The sequence below is a fragment of the Cupressus sempervirens genome, chromosome 4, assembly GCF_028749045.1.
Source record: "Cupressus sempervirens isolate cs-2001-9-10 chromosome 4, ASM2874904v1, whole genome shotgun sequence".
NCBI classification, from domain to species: Eukaryota; Viridiplantae; Streptophyta; class Pinopsida; order Cupressales; family Cupressaceae; genus Cupressus; species Cupressus sempervirens.
The window spans coordinates 347,476,665-347,492,082 of NC_143121.1; the positions used below are offsets into that span (position 1 = coordinate 347,476,665).

The window sequence follows — 15,418 nt, forward strand, 5'->3', positions numbered from 1 at the left end:
TTATTTTTTTGTATTGGTCAAAGGTTTTTGTTGGTCCAAACCTAAATCATCTTGAGTAGAGATCAAGGTAAGTTAAACATTGAGCTTGAGACTGAATCAAATGGAATGTCTGTAGTAATCTATTAAGGAAATTGTATCTCATATTTCTTGAAACTTCTATTTGTAGACAGCACACAAAATACATTCCTGGTATTTGGTGGAACAACAGGAGGGAGCATTGCAGTGTGGGACCTTACAGATGTAGTGAATGATTTCACTTTGAAAATTTCTTCTCGTAATCCTGGAAAAGAAATTGTTGCCCAATGGCGCCCACGAACAGGCAGAGGTAGTCAAGGTGGCCGTCATTGGAAGTTTTTAAGGAACCAAAATGGGATTTCAGAAGAACCTGCTTGTAGATCAGATGCTGTACATACTGCTGTTTCCAAGCCATTTTCAGACACATTGCCCTTAGAAGATGTGGGAGAGGAGATCTCTCTGAATACTTCAGTTAACAGTAGTCGGTTTACATGTTCTGAGGATCAGGACAGAGAAAATGAATTAGAGGTTGCTAACAAATATGAAAAGGGCTCTTTGAACTGTCCAACTGAATGTGATTTAAATCCTGATACAAGGGGCAGTAGCAAAGTCACATCATTGGGAAGGCTGCACGATGAAATACCAAAGTTACATCCTTTACATGTATTTGATCATGCTCACCAGTCTGGAGTCAACTGCCTCCACATATCGATCTTAAATGACAGTGGGATCCTTAACCCAGCGAACTCAGATTCACCTTACTGTGTTGTTAGTGGAGGGGATGATCAAGCTCTACACATTGCAAGTTTTAAGTTGCATGTGCAACAAAGTGAGGAAAAAATTATGAATAATTCTATGTATAATGAGAGGAAAGAAAATTGTGCTTACAGCAGAATTCAACAATGTAGATTTGCTGAGAAAATTATTGGAAATACTGCACCAGGCACAGAAGATGACAAGACTCCAGGTTTAGTCTTGCTTTTAATTGATGATTAGTTAATGATTTCTAGATAGATAGATAATCAGTTTTTAGTTACTGGTTAATACACCTAAGATCTGCCTCCATAGCTTTACTTGTTTATATCTGATTGCATCAATGCAGTTTCAGGACTTAAAGTTGCATACGAATTCACTTGCTTAAGTCGAGAAGTAATTTGCTCTGCCCACAGCTCATCTATTAAAGGCAAGTAAATTCCTCCAAGCTTCACTGGATATAAGTTTAATGATGTCAATAATGTATCATTTTAAACAAATGACCACATAGAATTTGAAGGTTAGTTTGTGTTACAATCTAGGATCGTTCATATCTATATAATGTTAAAGACAGCCTCAGATTTCATAGTTCGAATTGTAGAAATTGTTTTGCTAAGAATGATTGAATTGTGCATTTTGTTCTTGAGTATAACTGTGTATTAATTAAATGGATAATACAATTGAAAATTTCCATTTTGAAAATTCATTGACCCATTTTTTCACCACAGGTGTGTGGACAGATGGTTATTGGGTTTTTAGCACTGGTCTAGATCAACGCATTCGTTACTGGCGCTTTTCATCCCTCAACGAAGTTTATACTATCAGAGAGCATTGTAGTTCAATCATTAATGTTTTAGAACCTGAAGCATTACATACTATAGTTCATGAGAAAAGGTAAACATTTGAATTGCTTGGATTGCATTGAAGTCCTTTTATTTGTTTTCATGCAAATGCTTGACATACACTTGGACTCTGAGAAGAGGCTATTGTCTGTAATGTACTTTTGTTGGGTCCAGAAGCTATTATCAGATTGCTATAGTTGGAAGGGGCATGCAAATTGTTGATTTTTCAAATAACATTGATATTCAAGATACACATGAAGATGCCAAGAACGTGAGCTATAATTGATAAATGTTTGCCTGTAAGTATTTTCTGTAAACATGGGTATACAAAGTTAGTGGTCACAAAACAAAATTGTTAAATTTCTTTAGAGAATTTAAAAAATAAAATTGACTGGATTTTATGGTTTTAAGAAATGAGATCCTTAGATCTGAGAGAACTGTTGATCAGAAACTTTGTTTTTGGAAGCTTCCTATTTCTTAGTGATGTTTCTGGTATTCATTATAATGGTAATTTTCACTGCTTGACCGATAGTCTTCTTATATCTTCTCATACTCTTGTGTTTTCTGTAGAAGGTACATCTCAAGCAAATCCATTTTGCATCATCAGTTTTAAACCAGTACCAGGATTACAGGTTTGTTTTGACACCTATCACATCAAAACTTTTGTCAAATACAAAGAGGTTAATTATTAGATCTGAATTTGAAATAGCCATTATCTGCAGTCTATATTTCTCTTAACCTTTTTTAAAGAAACTATATATTTCTTGTCATTAGTTTATTAGTATTTACCACTTCCACATTCAACACATATATTCCTAGATCTTGCAGTCATCCTCTGACCACATTAATTCCTTTACTCCCCCTTTTAAAATTACTACTCTGCTCTTCCTTGTGTTTCACATAGCTATTCCTTAATCTGGTTTCTAAGCACTTACCATGTCTGAGTATGATCATCAAAGTGTTACAGGGGCAGAAGTGATTCTCTGACAGCACATTGCTTCTATGATGAAGCCCTTGAATAGATTGACAGTCTTTAGGGACTACACTACCCAATTTGGTATTCTCCTCTCATAGCGTTCTGAAACCATGCAAATTTGTTATGTTCAGAGCTCCTTTTTAAGCCATTACAAGGAGACACCAAAGAAATTAAAATAGATTGGGTTAGCACTGATGCTACTTTTATTTTTGGTAGCATTGGTAAGACTTATAGCAAAGGCGCTAATCCTTTTGCACCCTTCAATAAACTCAACTGTTGCTTTCTCCTCTTCTCAACTCTTCATGCATTCTAGATTTGATTCTCATCGTAAAATACTAACAAGAGCTCATCATTCCAAATTTTCTGTGTCCACTATTTGCAGTTGGTTATTATTTCTGTCAATCATATTCCAATCAACCCTATCAAGTTAATCTTGATTTTTCTGTAGATATAATTCTACAAGGAGCTCAAGGCAGTCTAAGGATTCTATAGATTAGCATGCTAGAAGGGAAAGATGCACAAAAAGCTAGCAATGTTTCTCTCTGTTCATTGACACAAAAGACACAAAATAAAGACTCTCTCTAGATGATAATGAACATCTGGCTGATTATGGATAGTGGGAGGGTCTCTCTATGCTGCTTCATCTACAAGTGTTCCCTATCCCAATGAAGTGAATCTAACCCAGGTAATGCTGTCTGGTCCGTCTTGCCAGAGTTCTTATTTAACCGCATCACCCTAAGACTCATCAGTGTAAACAAATTTTAATCTGTCTTTAGCTTTTAACTTGAGCGCTAGAGCCCCCTCTGTAGCCCCTACTTTCACCAGATTTGGAGTTAATGCTCATCAAAGTTGCCCTTTTAAATCTCCCACCTTTCCGCTCCCATTTTGACATTTTCTGTCTATCTACCAGCACTCCAGCCCATCTACCACTAAGGTTACTGTCAAATTTTTAAGTCCCAAAACACTTTCTCTAACCTTATGAACCCTATAGAATTTGTAAAAGTCAAGTCTAATTTCCATGCTGTTTTACATGAAACTGCTGATACAATTATCTTTAAAGCAGGAACTTCCAGGGGAGAAAAAGCAGTTAAATCATTATTGAAAAATTGGGCTTTTGAGGCTTCTTTATGTAGATGGGAACAGAAAAAGAAAATAGAACCTATGAATACTTACATAGAGAGTCTGAATGTGATCATGAGCAACATGAGTAGATCTTCCAGTCCATCAGTTACCTTTCTGTCAAAGAATGCAAGAAGGATCACTGGAATAGTTCAAGAGAAGCTTGATTCCCATCACTTCCAGAGAGACAAGCAACAGAGGAAAATGTTCAATCAAATGCTCCATGAGGGGCACCACTTGGCAGCATCCTTATATATACAGCACACCACCATAGCAGCAACAGCAGTACAGAGTCAGGAGGAAAGTCGCTATAACAGTACTAATGGGTTTTCTTTTTCTGCTAATTAATGACTACTACTACCAACTTCAATTTTGCTTGTCTGCCACTATCACCTTGCAAGATTCTAGTCTAACCTGAGAGGGTACTTGTTGACAAATAGTAATTCATATGCATATAACTCTGTAAGCTTTGTATATGCATATATCTCTCAAAGATTTTGTATAGTCTAGTGAATGTATTGACCCATATCACATTATGCCCTTCCTTACATTGGCAAAACAGTGCCATTTTCAATGCAGAAATCAACTGGGCAGTGAGCATAGTCCTTTGCAGTCCATGCAGTCTACTTTACCAAAAGTTGCTGCAATGTTCTTGTAATCTCTATGGATTTGTCCTTATCAGGCACTTGGTAAACTGTTAACATTGAATTTAGACTTCTATAAATATAATGTTAACGATTCAAATTGAGCAACAGAATTAAAGGTTGCAATTGCATTAAACTAAAACCGTTCTGTAAGGATCCCATATATCATGAAGCTGACGGGGAAAAACAACTTGAATGTTCTATTATCCTGGACTTATGAATTAATTTCTATGACACCTTTAGAATGAAGCTGAGTTGGAGAGAAGAAGGAAAGTATAATTCTGATTTCCTTTAATTAAGATCATGGTAAACAGGTTTTTCAGTTTGAATAAAAGTCAATTTTGTGATGTTTGCCATCAAATTTTCTGTATCATATGCTTAATTATATACTTCAATAGGGAGAATCATGTCTTTGTGATCTCATCCTCATGTATGGGACATGCCATTTGGCATGTTTACTCAGTTCACAACTTCACACTCAATAATTGTTTGAATTTTAGATCATTATATAAGAACATGTATCTTGATTGTCTTATTCCAAGTCTTCCCAGGGTAAACAATACATGAAGGAAAATAATCTCAAATATTGTTTAAGCTATTGATATTGATATACATGCATGTTTCGAAGAAAATGGAGAGTGCTAGGATGCATGCCAATGTGTATACATAAAGTGAAGAAAAGTTAGGAAAGCAGGTGTAGGAAAATTTCACAGTGATATTTAAACTATCTTCCCCAAAGTGTAATGCCACATGTATGTTGCTTTTCTGTTCGATTTGCCAAATTCTTTTAGGCCTATTTTATGCATGTGTTAGTTTTAGAGATATTTGATTTATAGTTATATGACATTATTTTATGACTTCGATTACACATATATCAGTAAAGAATTACTTAGTTGATTATAGTTCACATGTTATTTGATGATTATGGTTACTTGCACATTAATGATGCTTTGATGATTATTAGTTAGTAAATAGTGTTGCTTTCATGATGATATCATAAGATGATCTATAAATGATGATTATTTTATATTCATAATGATAAATTGTTATATTTGAGCATGCGATTATTTGTACATGAGATTTATTATGGTACTTACCCATACTTGCATGTGTATTGTATGTGTGTTTTTTTTATTTTTTGTCTGATGTGGTTGAGGGAGGGAGTCATAGTCACTTGCTAGTGAGGGTTTACACGATGTACTACTCTTTGCCATTGTCAATTTAGCACGCGTGCACACACACACACACACACACACACACACACACACACACACACACACACACTCTTCTTTTATGTAGGTTGTAGCTATCGAACATCAACTAAGATGAGCATGACTATTGCAATAACTCAATGGTAAGAATGAGACGTTAATAATCGGATCCGATACCAACCATAGCTTAAATACTTATCCTACAAGGAGGACTCGTATTTGACTGTCTACTATTTTCAAGCATGTGAGTCTTTCTTTCTATATGTATGTTGTTTGACTTTCACTTTGGTTCCTTATGCATTTAATGTGGTTTTGACTTTGGGGTTTGCTTGGTAGAATGCTTATTTATGATTTTTTGGATTAATTATTGATATTTGAACTATTAAACATTGATAAGTAGGAAGCTCTATATTAGAGGTTTTTGGGTGATTATTTCACATAGGTTTTGGAGTGCAAAATTCAAATTTGAAGCAAGTGAATTGTTGAAAGTTTAAAAGGGTTTGGATTTGTATACATTCAAAGATTATTTCAGATTTTAACTGTGGTTTTGAGGTAGGGTTTGAAAATTCATTATATAATTTTATTGAAAGATTTGTTTACTTTGTGTGTTCCTGAGTGTTTGCGTAATGCTTATTAATTTTTCGATAAAAAATTATGTTGTAGATTTTGAAAAGGGAAACTTATTAATAAGGAAAATTTGATTGAGAAAAACTGTAAAAATATTTAAAATATTATTATGACTTCTTTTAAAACCTTTGCTAATATGGGGAAGATTTGATTATAAAAGTTGGAAGAAAACAACAAATTGAACAATTAGGTTTTACTTTAAATTTGCTATTAAAACTACATGATTATCATGAATTTTCTAAATAAAGATGGACATTCTTCTTGTATCTAAAATAATTTGGTTGTATAATTTATTAAAAAAATCACACACACGCACGCATTGTAGCTATCAGGGGCATCAACTTTCTTGAATTGCTAAGATGAGTATGCCCTATCACAATAACTCAATGGTAAGAATGAAAAGTTAATGATCAGATTCAATACCAACCATAGGCTAAATACTTATCCTACAAGGACTCGTATATGACTATCTACCATTTTCAGCATGTGAGTTTTTCTTTCTATATGTATGTTGTTTGACTTTTGCTTTGGTTCCTTATGCATTTAATGTGGTTTTGACTTTGGGGTGTGCTTGGTAGAATGCTTATTTATGGTTTTTTGGATTAATCATTGATATTTGAAGTATTAAATGTTGATAAGTAGGAGATAATTTCCACATCAAGTATTAAATGTCATTCAATTAAAAATGAAAAAAAATTTAAAATAAAACAATATATCATTGAATTATTGGAATACTTGGCCTGATTAAAAGATTTAACTAAAAGTCCTAATTTAAAAAGTAAAATAAAATAAATATAAATATAAAATATAAAATATTATTTTAGAGTGAATATTTAATTAATATTGATTAAAATTAGAGAAGTATTTAAATAATGAACTCTAATTATCTTCATTGATTAAATAATTAATAATTGCTTTCAACGAGCTTGCATTAAATAATAAAGTGAGAAAATAAAATTAAAGAATTAATTTAATTAAAAAGTGAATTAAAAATGCATGAAGGGTTTAATTAAATAAAATAATTATTATTTTAGGGCTTTTAGAGATAGAAACCCCAAGAGGAGTTAGGGCTCTATATTAGAGGTTTTTGGATCATTATTTCAGACAGGTTTTGGAGAGCACAATTCATAATTGAAGTAAGTGAATTGTTGAAAGTTTAATAGGGTTTGAATTTGTATGTGTTCACAAAATATTTCAGATTTTAGCCATGGTTTTGAGGTAGGTTTTGAAAACTCATTGTATAATTTTATTGAAAGATTTGTCTACTTTGTGTGTTCCTAAATGTTTGCATAATGTTTATTAATTTATTGTATTAGTTTTTGGATAAAAGTTTATGTTGTAGATTTTGAAAATAAAAATTTATTAATCAAGAAAACTTGACTAAGAAAAACTATAGAAAAATTTAAAAAATTATTATGATTATTTTGTTAAAATCCTTTCTAATATAAGGAAGATTTGATTATAAAAAATTGGAGGAAAACATAAAAAATTGAACAATTAAGGTTTCAACTTTAAATTTGTTATTAGAACCACATGATTATAATGAATTTTCTAAATAAATATATATATTCTTATTATACATAAAATAATTTGGTTGCATAATTTATTGAAAAAATAAAAGATTAATTAAGAGGAAAATATGTTGTAATTAAACTTACACATGCATGTGAAAACAAATATACTAAAGATATAAACTAAGTATATTATGGTTGCATGATTTGAGAGATCAAAGGCATGCAAAAATACTAATTGTTTATTTTTATTTTATAAAAAATTAATTTAATTTTTAGAGTTATTAATAATAATAAGATTTTTTAGTTTATTATTAATTTCAAAAATTAAAAAGTATTAAAATTCAATTAAAAATTTATTATTCATTTATTTTAAAAATTAATTAAATTTACTACATATTTTCTTGTAAGTGAGTTTTTAATATTAACCATTTTTAAAACTCTTGGTTATAACTTATTATATATTTATAAATGCAAGTTGAGTTACAAATTAATAAATATATAATTGTGATGTAGTTATATTTTAAGAGAAGTTATAGTGGAGTTTATTATATGATCATCCAGTGATGAATATTTAAATATTATGAGAGAAATTGTAAATACCTTAATTCAAGTTTGAGTTGCTTATAATTGCATATTGAGTTAAAGGAAACTTAAATATTGATATTAGACTTAAATAGAAGTCAAATTAATATTTTAGAAATGAAATTTATATTAATATTTAATCTAATATTATCCATTTATGTTAATAATTAACTTATTCATGATTTAGAATTATTTAAATTAACATGATAATATTGCATGATATTTTATTTATTGAAAAAAGTTTGACACTTAAATACTTATTAATTTATATTCTTACTTTATTTCTAAACACATCTTTATAGCCCAAACTAAATAAGAGAAAGTGATGGAATTGAATGATATGGCTAAAAATTATGAATGATATGGCTAAAAATTATGTGTTTTTCTTAAACATTCTATTTATAAGCTTGTGATGTTTATTTTTGCAATGGTTTTCTTTGTGGGTTATTTAGTTAGCCAAGTTAGGATGTGCAACAGATACATTTTTTTAGATTTCTTTTATGATTATTTCACTAAATGTCATGATGCATTTTATGTTTTAAATTGAGATTTATGGATTAGTTTTCCTTTGCTGAACATTCATGAGAACTTGGGTTTTAAGAACCAATGCTATTTTCAAGATGCCTATTAAAGAAACAAATTTGATCAATATTGCTTTTTTGGTATGAGACACAATTGTGGTTTGTGAGTTTTGAGAAGGTAGTCTAGGTGCATGTTTATGAGAGTGGTTTGTAATTGGAACCAAGGCCTAAAGTGGCGGTTAGGTAACTCATTGTAAGTTGTGTAACAAGTGATAACATAGTAATTAAAAATCTTACCTCACCAATGCCTTGAGATAAATTAAAAAGATAACTTAGAGATTTTTACTCATCCATGCCTCGAGTGCTTGTATAGGCTAAAAATGAGAATGAGATGATACTTTGAGAGGTATGACTAGTTTCCTCGTCTTCACGAGAGGGTATTCTAGTTTTGCATAGAGTCACTGTGGGTCCAAAGTCCTGAGAGACTACGAGGGTAACCTTAGAGTTTGACTCATGTGATGATACTCCATAATATGTAGCCTAGGTCTCCTTCATGACTTTTTTATATTTGCCTCTGGTGGTGTACTCGTTGGATGTTATTTTTGATGGTGTATTCATTATTTATTGATTGAATGTTATTTATCATTGATAGTTGACTTTTATGATGAGTGTCAATTATTTATTGGTGGTGCTTTTATTGTTGAAGTTAGTGATTTGTGGTTTACTTTTATTGATGACACTTGTTACTTGTTGGTTATTGTGCTTGTGACACTTGACATTGGTTTAGAGTGGTTGTGTCTTTTCAGTTTTGATATTTGATTTGTACTTGGTATCTATTGTTGATTTTGGTATGTGATGTTGGTTTGGATGTGCATCTTTTCAACTTCGGTTATCTTTTCTTTATTAGTAGTTTATGTACCCTCGAGGTAAATTTAGCTATCAGAATTCCTTTCCTAGGATTGTTTTATGATTTAATTATCTGTGTGTGGATTGTGCATTATCTCTCATGCATGGTGGGAGTGGGAGTATAATTAGGTGACCACGCGGTCGGGAGGCAATGACTTCTTACCATTGGGTTCACCCACAAATTGACACTTTTCAGATTTTCATGGATACAACTGTCCCTTTATCATTCTTCTTCTTATCTTTGAAACTTCTATTCATTTGATGTATCTACATATTTTGTATCTTGTATTTTGAGATCCTATGAGATGTACTGTATATTGTTGAACTTGCATTTATTATTGCATACCTCACAACATGTGCAATGGATGATGTTATTTGAATGTATTTTATCATATTAGTTAGTTTTATGTATGTGTATATGAGACTATATATGTGTTTATTCATTTTATGATTATGAACATTGTAATTGACAATTAAACTTATTAATAAAACTTTCTTAAATGTGACTCAACACAAATGAACCCTTCAGGAATGAAATCTGTATTGTAATTGTATTTGTTTAAATGTTGTGTTTCTGTATATTAGCTCTATGTTGTTACTTTGATGTTGTTTAAAGTTTAATTTTTTTTAGTTTAGTACACTTTGTAACATATTAGATTTATTTCTTTTGGGTTCTCGAGCAAGGCATTACAAAAAGTTTCTAAGACAAAAATGATAAGGGACAATGGGGCAGGTATTCAAGACAACATACAATTTTGCTAACTTTGGGGGCAGAGGGGAATGACAAATGGGAACGACTATATAACAATACAAAACATTAAAATATATAAAGAAATTCAAAATATTTATATGAAAACATGGATAAAGCATGTACTTACACATAATAGAACCTTAAAACAAAAGAATTGGTAGAATTCATATGCCAAATTTGTGTTACTTTGAGAGTCAAAGTCTAATTTGTTCTAGACGACAAAGTCAAAGTCCTTTATGTGTCCCCAAGTCTCCAAGATATTTCTAGGACAAGGACAACTGAAAAGATACTGGTGACATGTCCTCATATAACATTTCATTCAAGGAACTATGATTATTCTATCAAGCACTTTTGCTAAGATAAACTCAAATTGACTTAAACATTTTCTTTCCACTTGTTTAAGACATCCTTGATATTTTTACTGCTAGCAACTCAAATTTAAACTTACTAAAATTGTTATGACAATTTATATGAAATTATAAGGCTTGCACAAAAAGGTAAAGTTATGTTTTAATTTACCACCGAGCAATAGAGCTAATTTCGTGCACAATTTCTTGATGTAGATGTAACGCCCTACCAAGGGATCCAAAAGAAATAACCTAAAGTTTTAAGCTGACAAAGAGTTTGATTTTTGTTTACCTTTTATTGTTTCACAATGTTTTGGGGATAGGGACAGTGGCATGTGAATGAAAGGGAACACATTTCTGAGACATTTGGGGATGACATTATACAATTTTGTTTTAATATATATATGAATTTTCAAACTACAAGATATTATAGATATAGTGAGGGACATGAAGATAGATATGTCAATAATTTATAACAAGATGATATGTAAATAAGTCACATATTCATTTCAGGGATGGATAGGGGATGTTTTAGGTGTCCCCTTATTGTTTTGAGGATGGCTAACTACCACCAAATGTCAGGGGACATTCCTTGCAATTTTTGAAATGTGGGGCGGCTTTGGGACATTTCTTTTTCACCCTATTGTTCCCAAAACATTTTAGGGATAGGGATGAGTGTTTTGGGGACAAGAAACACAACCTTGTGTAACATAGATTATATATTGTTCATGTTGGATTTATATAGTGTACCCAAGCATAGTATCAATTTTTTTTAATGGAAAAATCGAAGTATAAATGCAATTTAGTTATATGGGTCTAAAACAGGAAAATTAGGGGAAAAGGAGATGGTAAAAGTTTGTAATTTTTACTAACTGTGGCCACAAGGGAAAAAATTACCAAAAAGTGGATTTTGAGGGGTTCATAAAATCAAAGCTATCATTTTGAAATACTAGAACCACTAGGTTTGTCATTAACACTTGTTTAACTTGTAATATTATTAGCTCCAAGCATTTTTTGGTGGTTTGATCTAGTTTTCACTAGTATTACTAGTTTAGCTTCTGAATGAGAATTGCTTGTTCTAACTAGCACAAGAGTTGCATGTGGGTTTTTCTAGTTTCCATTTCTCAGTATCCTACTTTGGATTTGAACTTGTGTGTCATCCCTCGGCTGCATATGTTTCCACTATTAGGCCCATTAAGGCTGGACATTTTTTTCCATATAACCAAGTTTTATAACTGTAGATTTGAAGGCAAGTTTTGGAATGCTTAACATGACCACATATCAAATGGACAAGGGCATGAGAATTAACAAAAAATTATTTTTCTTGAGAGTATTTGCAATTCAGGTTTGTTTATTCTACCCTTTTGTATGATTTTACCATCAAAGGTAATACACAATCTACTATAGATTTTGTTACATAAACTTCACTATAACCATCAAAGAATCAAAAGCTTGTCACTAGAAAGATGCATGTCATGGAGAAGAAAAATATTGGCGATCTTAACTCCCTCACAAGAAAAGATGACACTGAAAAACCACCCAATGTCATCCTTTGTGTATAAATAGCCCTTTAAGCTTCTTTGACCATGTGTTCCTCTTCCTTTGTTATAAATTTTTTTGGATCTAGAGTATCCCACCATAAGTGCAATACTCAAAACTTTTCACTACATTTTAGATTTGAGCACTTTAGAGATATCCTACTCTTTTACAAAATGAGATAATTTGTTAGCACATATCATCCTTCATGTTTCCATCAAGGATATTAGCAACAAATATATTTGGGAAATGTTCTTTCATGAGCTTAATCTTCCCATCATAAAAAATGACATAAATGGAACATGGCAAGGGTATCATAGAGAAGTGCCAACAACTGCATTCTACGTTTTTTTTGTAGACTATATCAAATCATAAACTCAAATTCTTCTCACCCATTTTTGTTGCTCATTTTCAGATCATGTTGATTCAATAGAATATCAAATCTATTATAATTCACCTTCACCACACATTTAGCATCAATTGGATATCTATTTTTTTGGAAAATATGAACAATGGAAAACATCCTCTCATCATACATAAAAGAACCCATTTCTAAATCTTTGAACTTGGTCCTCTCAATTTTTATGGATTTCCTTTTGTACTAATTTCTCCCAAATTACTGCAATTTATCTTAATAAGAATTTTAAAATCTCGTATTTAAGCCATCTATGAACTGAGTGCCTTTCTATATTGTATTGGTTAAGGGTGCTGCTACATGAAATAATCCCTTAAGAAGCCTTATGTAGTGGCTATATAAACTAAGGAATCTTCTCCATAGTGTGGTAGTGAAAGCCCATATTAAAGAAATTTGAATTCTCATTTGACTCCATTGTGTGCATTGAGCAATAACAACATGGCCTACCTATAGAACAGTTGTGTAGTGAATTTCAAGTTAATCTTTTATTTTTTCAAGTAAAATCTCCACTCTAAGTGAACTAACTTTAAGTGATGCATTTAATCCTAACGTGCTTTTCTTTATGTCATCATATCATAACTTTTTTATTAAAATAAATTATATCATATTTTTACTCTACACTTGTATTTGTATGATTTTACCATCAAAGGTAATACAAAATCTACTGTAGATTTTGCTAACTAAACTACACTATAACCGTGAAAGAAACAAAAACTTGTCACTAGGTAGATGCATGTCATGGAGAAGAAAAATATTGGCGATCTCAACTCCCTCACAAGAATAGATGATGCTAAAAAAACACTATGTTTCATCCTTTGTGTATAAATAGCCCTTTAAGCTACTTTGACCATACCTCCCTCTTTCTTTGGTACAAAATTTATAGGATCTAGAGTATCCCACCATGAGTGGCATACTCAAAACCTTTCCCTTCATTTTAGATTTGAGCACTTTAAAGTTATTCTACCCTCTTACAAAATGAGATCATTTGCTAGCACATCTCATCCCTCATGTTCCCATCTAGGATATTATAAAAAAATATATTAAGGGACTGTTCTCTCATGAGCTTAATTTTCCCATCATAAAAAATGACATAAATGGAACATGGAGAGGGTATCGTAGAGAAGTGTTAACAACTACATTCTAGTTTTTGTTTGTAGACTCTATATCAAATCATAAACTTGAATTCTTCTCACCCATTTTTGTAGCTCATTTTTAGATTATGTTGACCCAAAAAGGGATCAAATCTATTTAAATTCACCTCCACCATAGATCTAGCATCAATTGGATATCTATTTTTTTTTTGGAAAACATAAATAATGACATACATCCTCTCATCATACATAAAAGAACCCATTTTTGAATATTTGAACTTGGTGCTCTCAATTTTTTATGGAATCCCTTTTTTTTATTAATTTCTCCTAAAATATCATAATTTATCTTAACATGAATTTCAAAATCTTGTGTGGAAGCCATCTATGCACCGAGTTCCTTTCTATGTTGTGTTGGTTAAAGGTGCCGCTAAATGAAAATATCCCTTAAGAACCCTATTGCAATGGGTGCTATATAAACTAAGAAATCTTCTCCATAGAGTTAGTGTTGTAGTGAAAGCCCAAACTAAAGAAATTTGAATTCTCATTTGACTTATTGTGTGCATTGAACTATAACAATATGGCCCAGGTATAGAAAATTTGTGTAGTGAAGTTCAAGTTAATCTTTTATTTTATCAAGTGAAATTTATGCTCTAGAATCTAATGAACTATATTTAAGTGCTATATCTAATCCTTCCATTCTTTTTTGTATGTCATCATATCATTACTTTTTAATGATTTTCTTTTGGCTCATTTGAACATTAAAAAATTGATTCTCCTCAACGTGGAATGCAACCTGGGCATGCATTCATGAAATTAAATTGTATAGCCAAGAACTTAATGTGTCCAATATACATTTGAAAGTTTTTTTCTCCAATAGAACTTTGATAGTAGCCCGCTCTTAAGGAAATCTATGCCTAGTTAGAATCATTTAGTTGTTGATGACCCAATGAACACATAAATATGTACACTACTATGTTGATTTGGTGACATATGAATATCAAATTGAACACTATGTTGCTCACTAAAAGATAAGATAGTACACACAACTTCTATCATCATTTTTTTGGTCTAAATGACTTCACTTGCAATAATTCTTCTTAACTTTGACCTTTACAGAAGTTTTTTTGGGGGAACTTTGAAGAACCACATCTTCTCATTTAGATGTAAAGTTTATTTTTCTAGATGACTTATCTTGTAGAAAGTTTCCTCTAGAATACAATCATTGAACACATAAGCATATTCAGTTTCATCCTCACAAAAGTCACCATGGACCCCATGCTTTCCCTTGGCTACATTAAGTTGTTTACTTATTATAGTGCATGGCATGATGACTTTATCCACAACAATCGGTAATGATCCCTACTTAGAGGTTAATCATAACTAAAGTCTAACACTTATTACTATGTAACTAAGTTAATTCAATTTGAGGAAATAATATATAGTTCATAATGCTTCTAGTAATTATCATATTTAATTGGACTTTCTTCCCTATTGCCCTCCAAAAATCATCCCAAAGAGACTGTTGATTTACTTGTCAAAGGACACTTGACACCAATATATTCTCTAGG

General features: G+C 31.5%; 1 protein-coding gene across 4 annotated transcripts in view; it reads left to right on the forward strand.

The window, feature by feature from the left end:
• The window catches only part of LOC149561457 (Transducin family protein / WD-40 repeat family protein), a 175,252-nt gene extending 170,556 nt beyond the window's left edge, over positions 1 to 4,696 (forward strand). For 2 of the 4 annotated variants that reach the window (XM_089825159.1, XM_089825162.1), the window contains 6 exons: positions 167 to 982; positions 1,118 to 1,198; positions 1,497 to 1,662; positions 1,785 to 1,909; positions 2,181 to 2,242; positions 3,650 to 4,696. In XM_089825159.1, coding sequence (XP_089681285.1) covers positions 167 to 982; positions 1,118 to 1,198; positions 1,497 to 1,662; positions 1,785 to 1,896 — 1,175 coding nt within the window. In that variant the 3' untranslated portion in view covers positions 1,897 to 1,909; positions 2,181 to 2,242; positions 3,650 to 4,696. Of the gene's footprint in view, positions 1 to 166; positions 983 to 1,117; positions 1,199 to 1,496; positions 1,663 to 1,784; positions 1,910 to 2,180; positions 2,243 to 3,646 lie in introns of all 4 variants that reach the window. The other 2 variants (XM_089825160.1, XM_089825161.1) reach the window with 2 other exon arrangements.
• Positions 4,697 to 15,418: the final 10,722 nt, after the last annotated feature.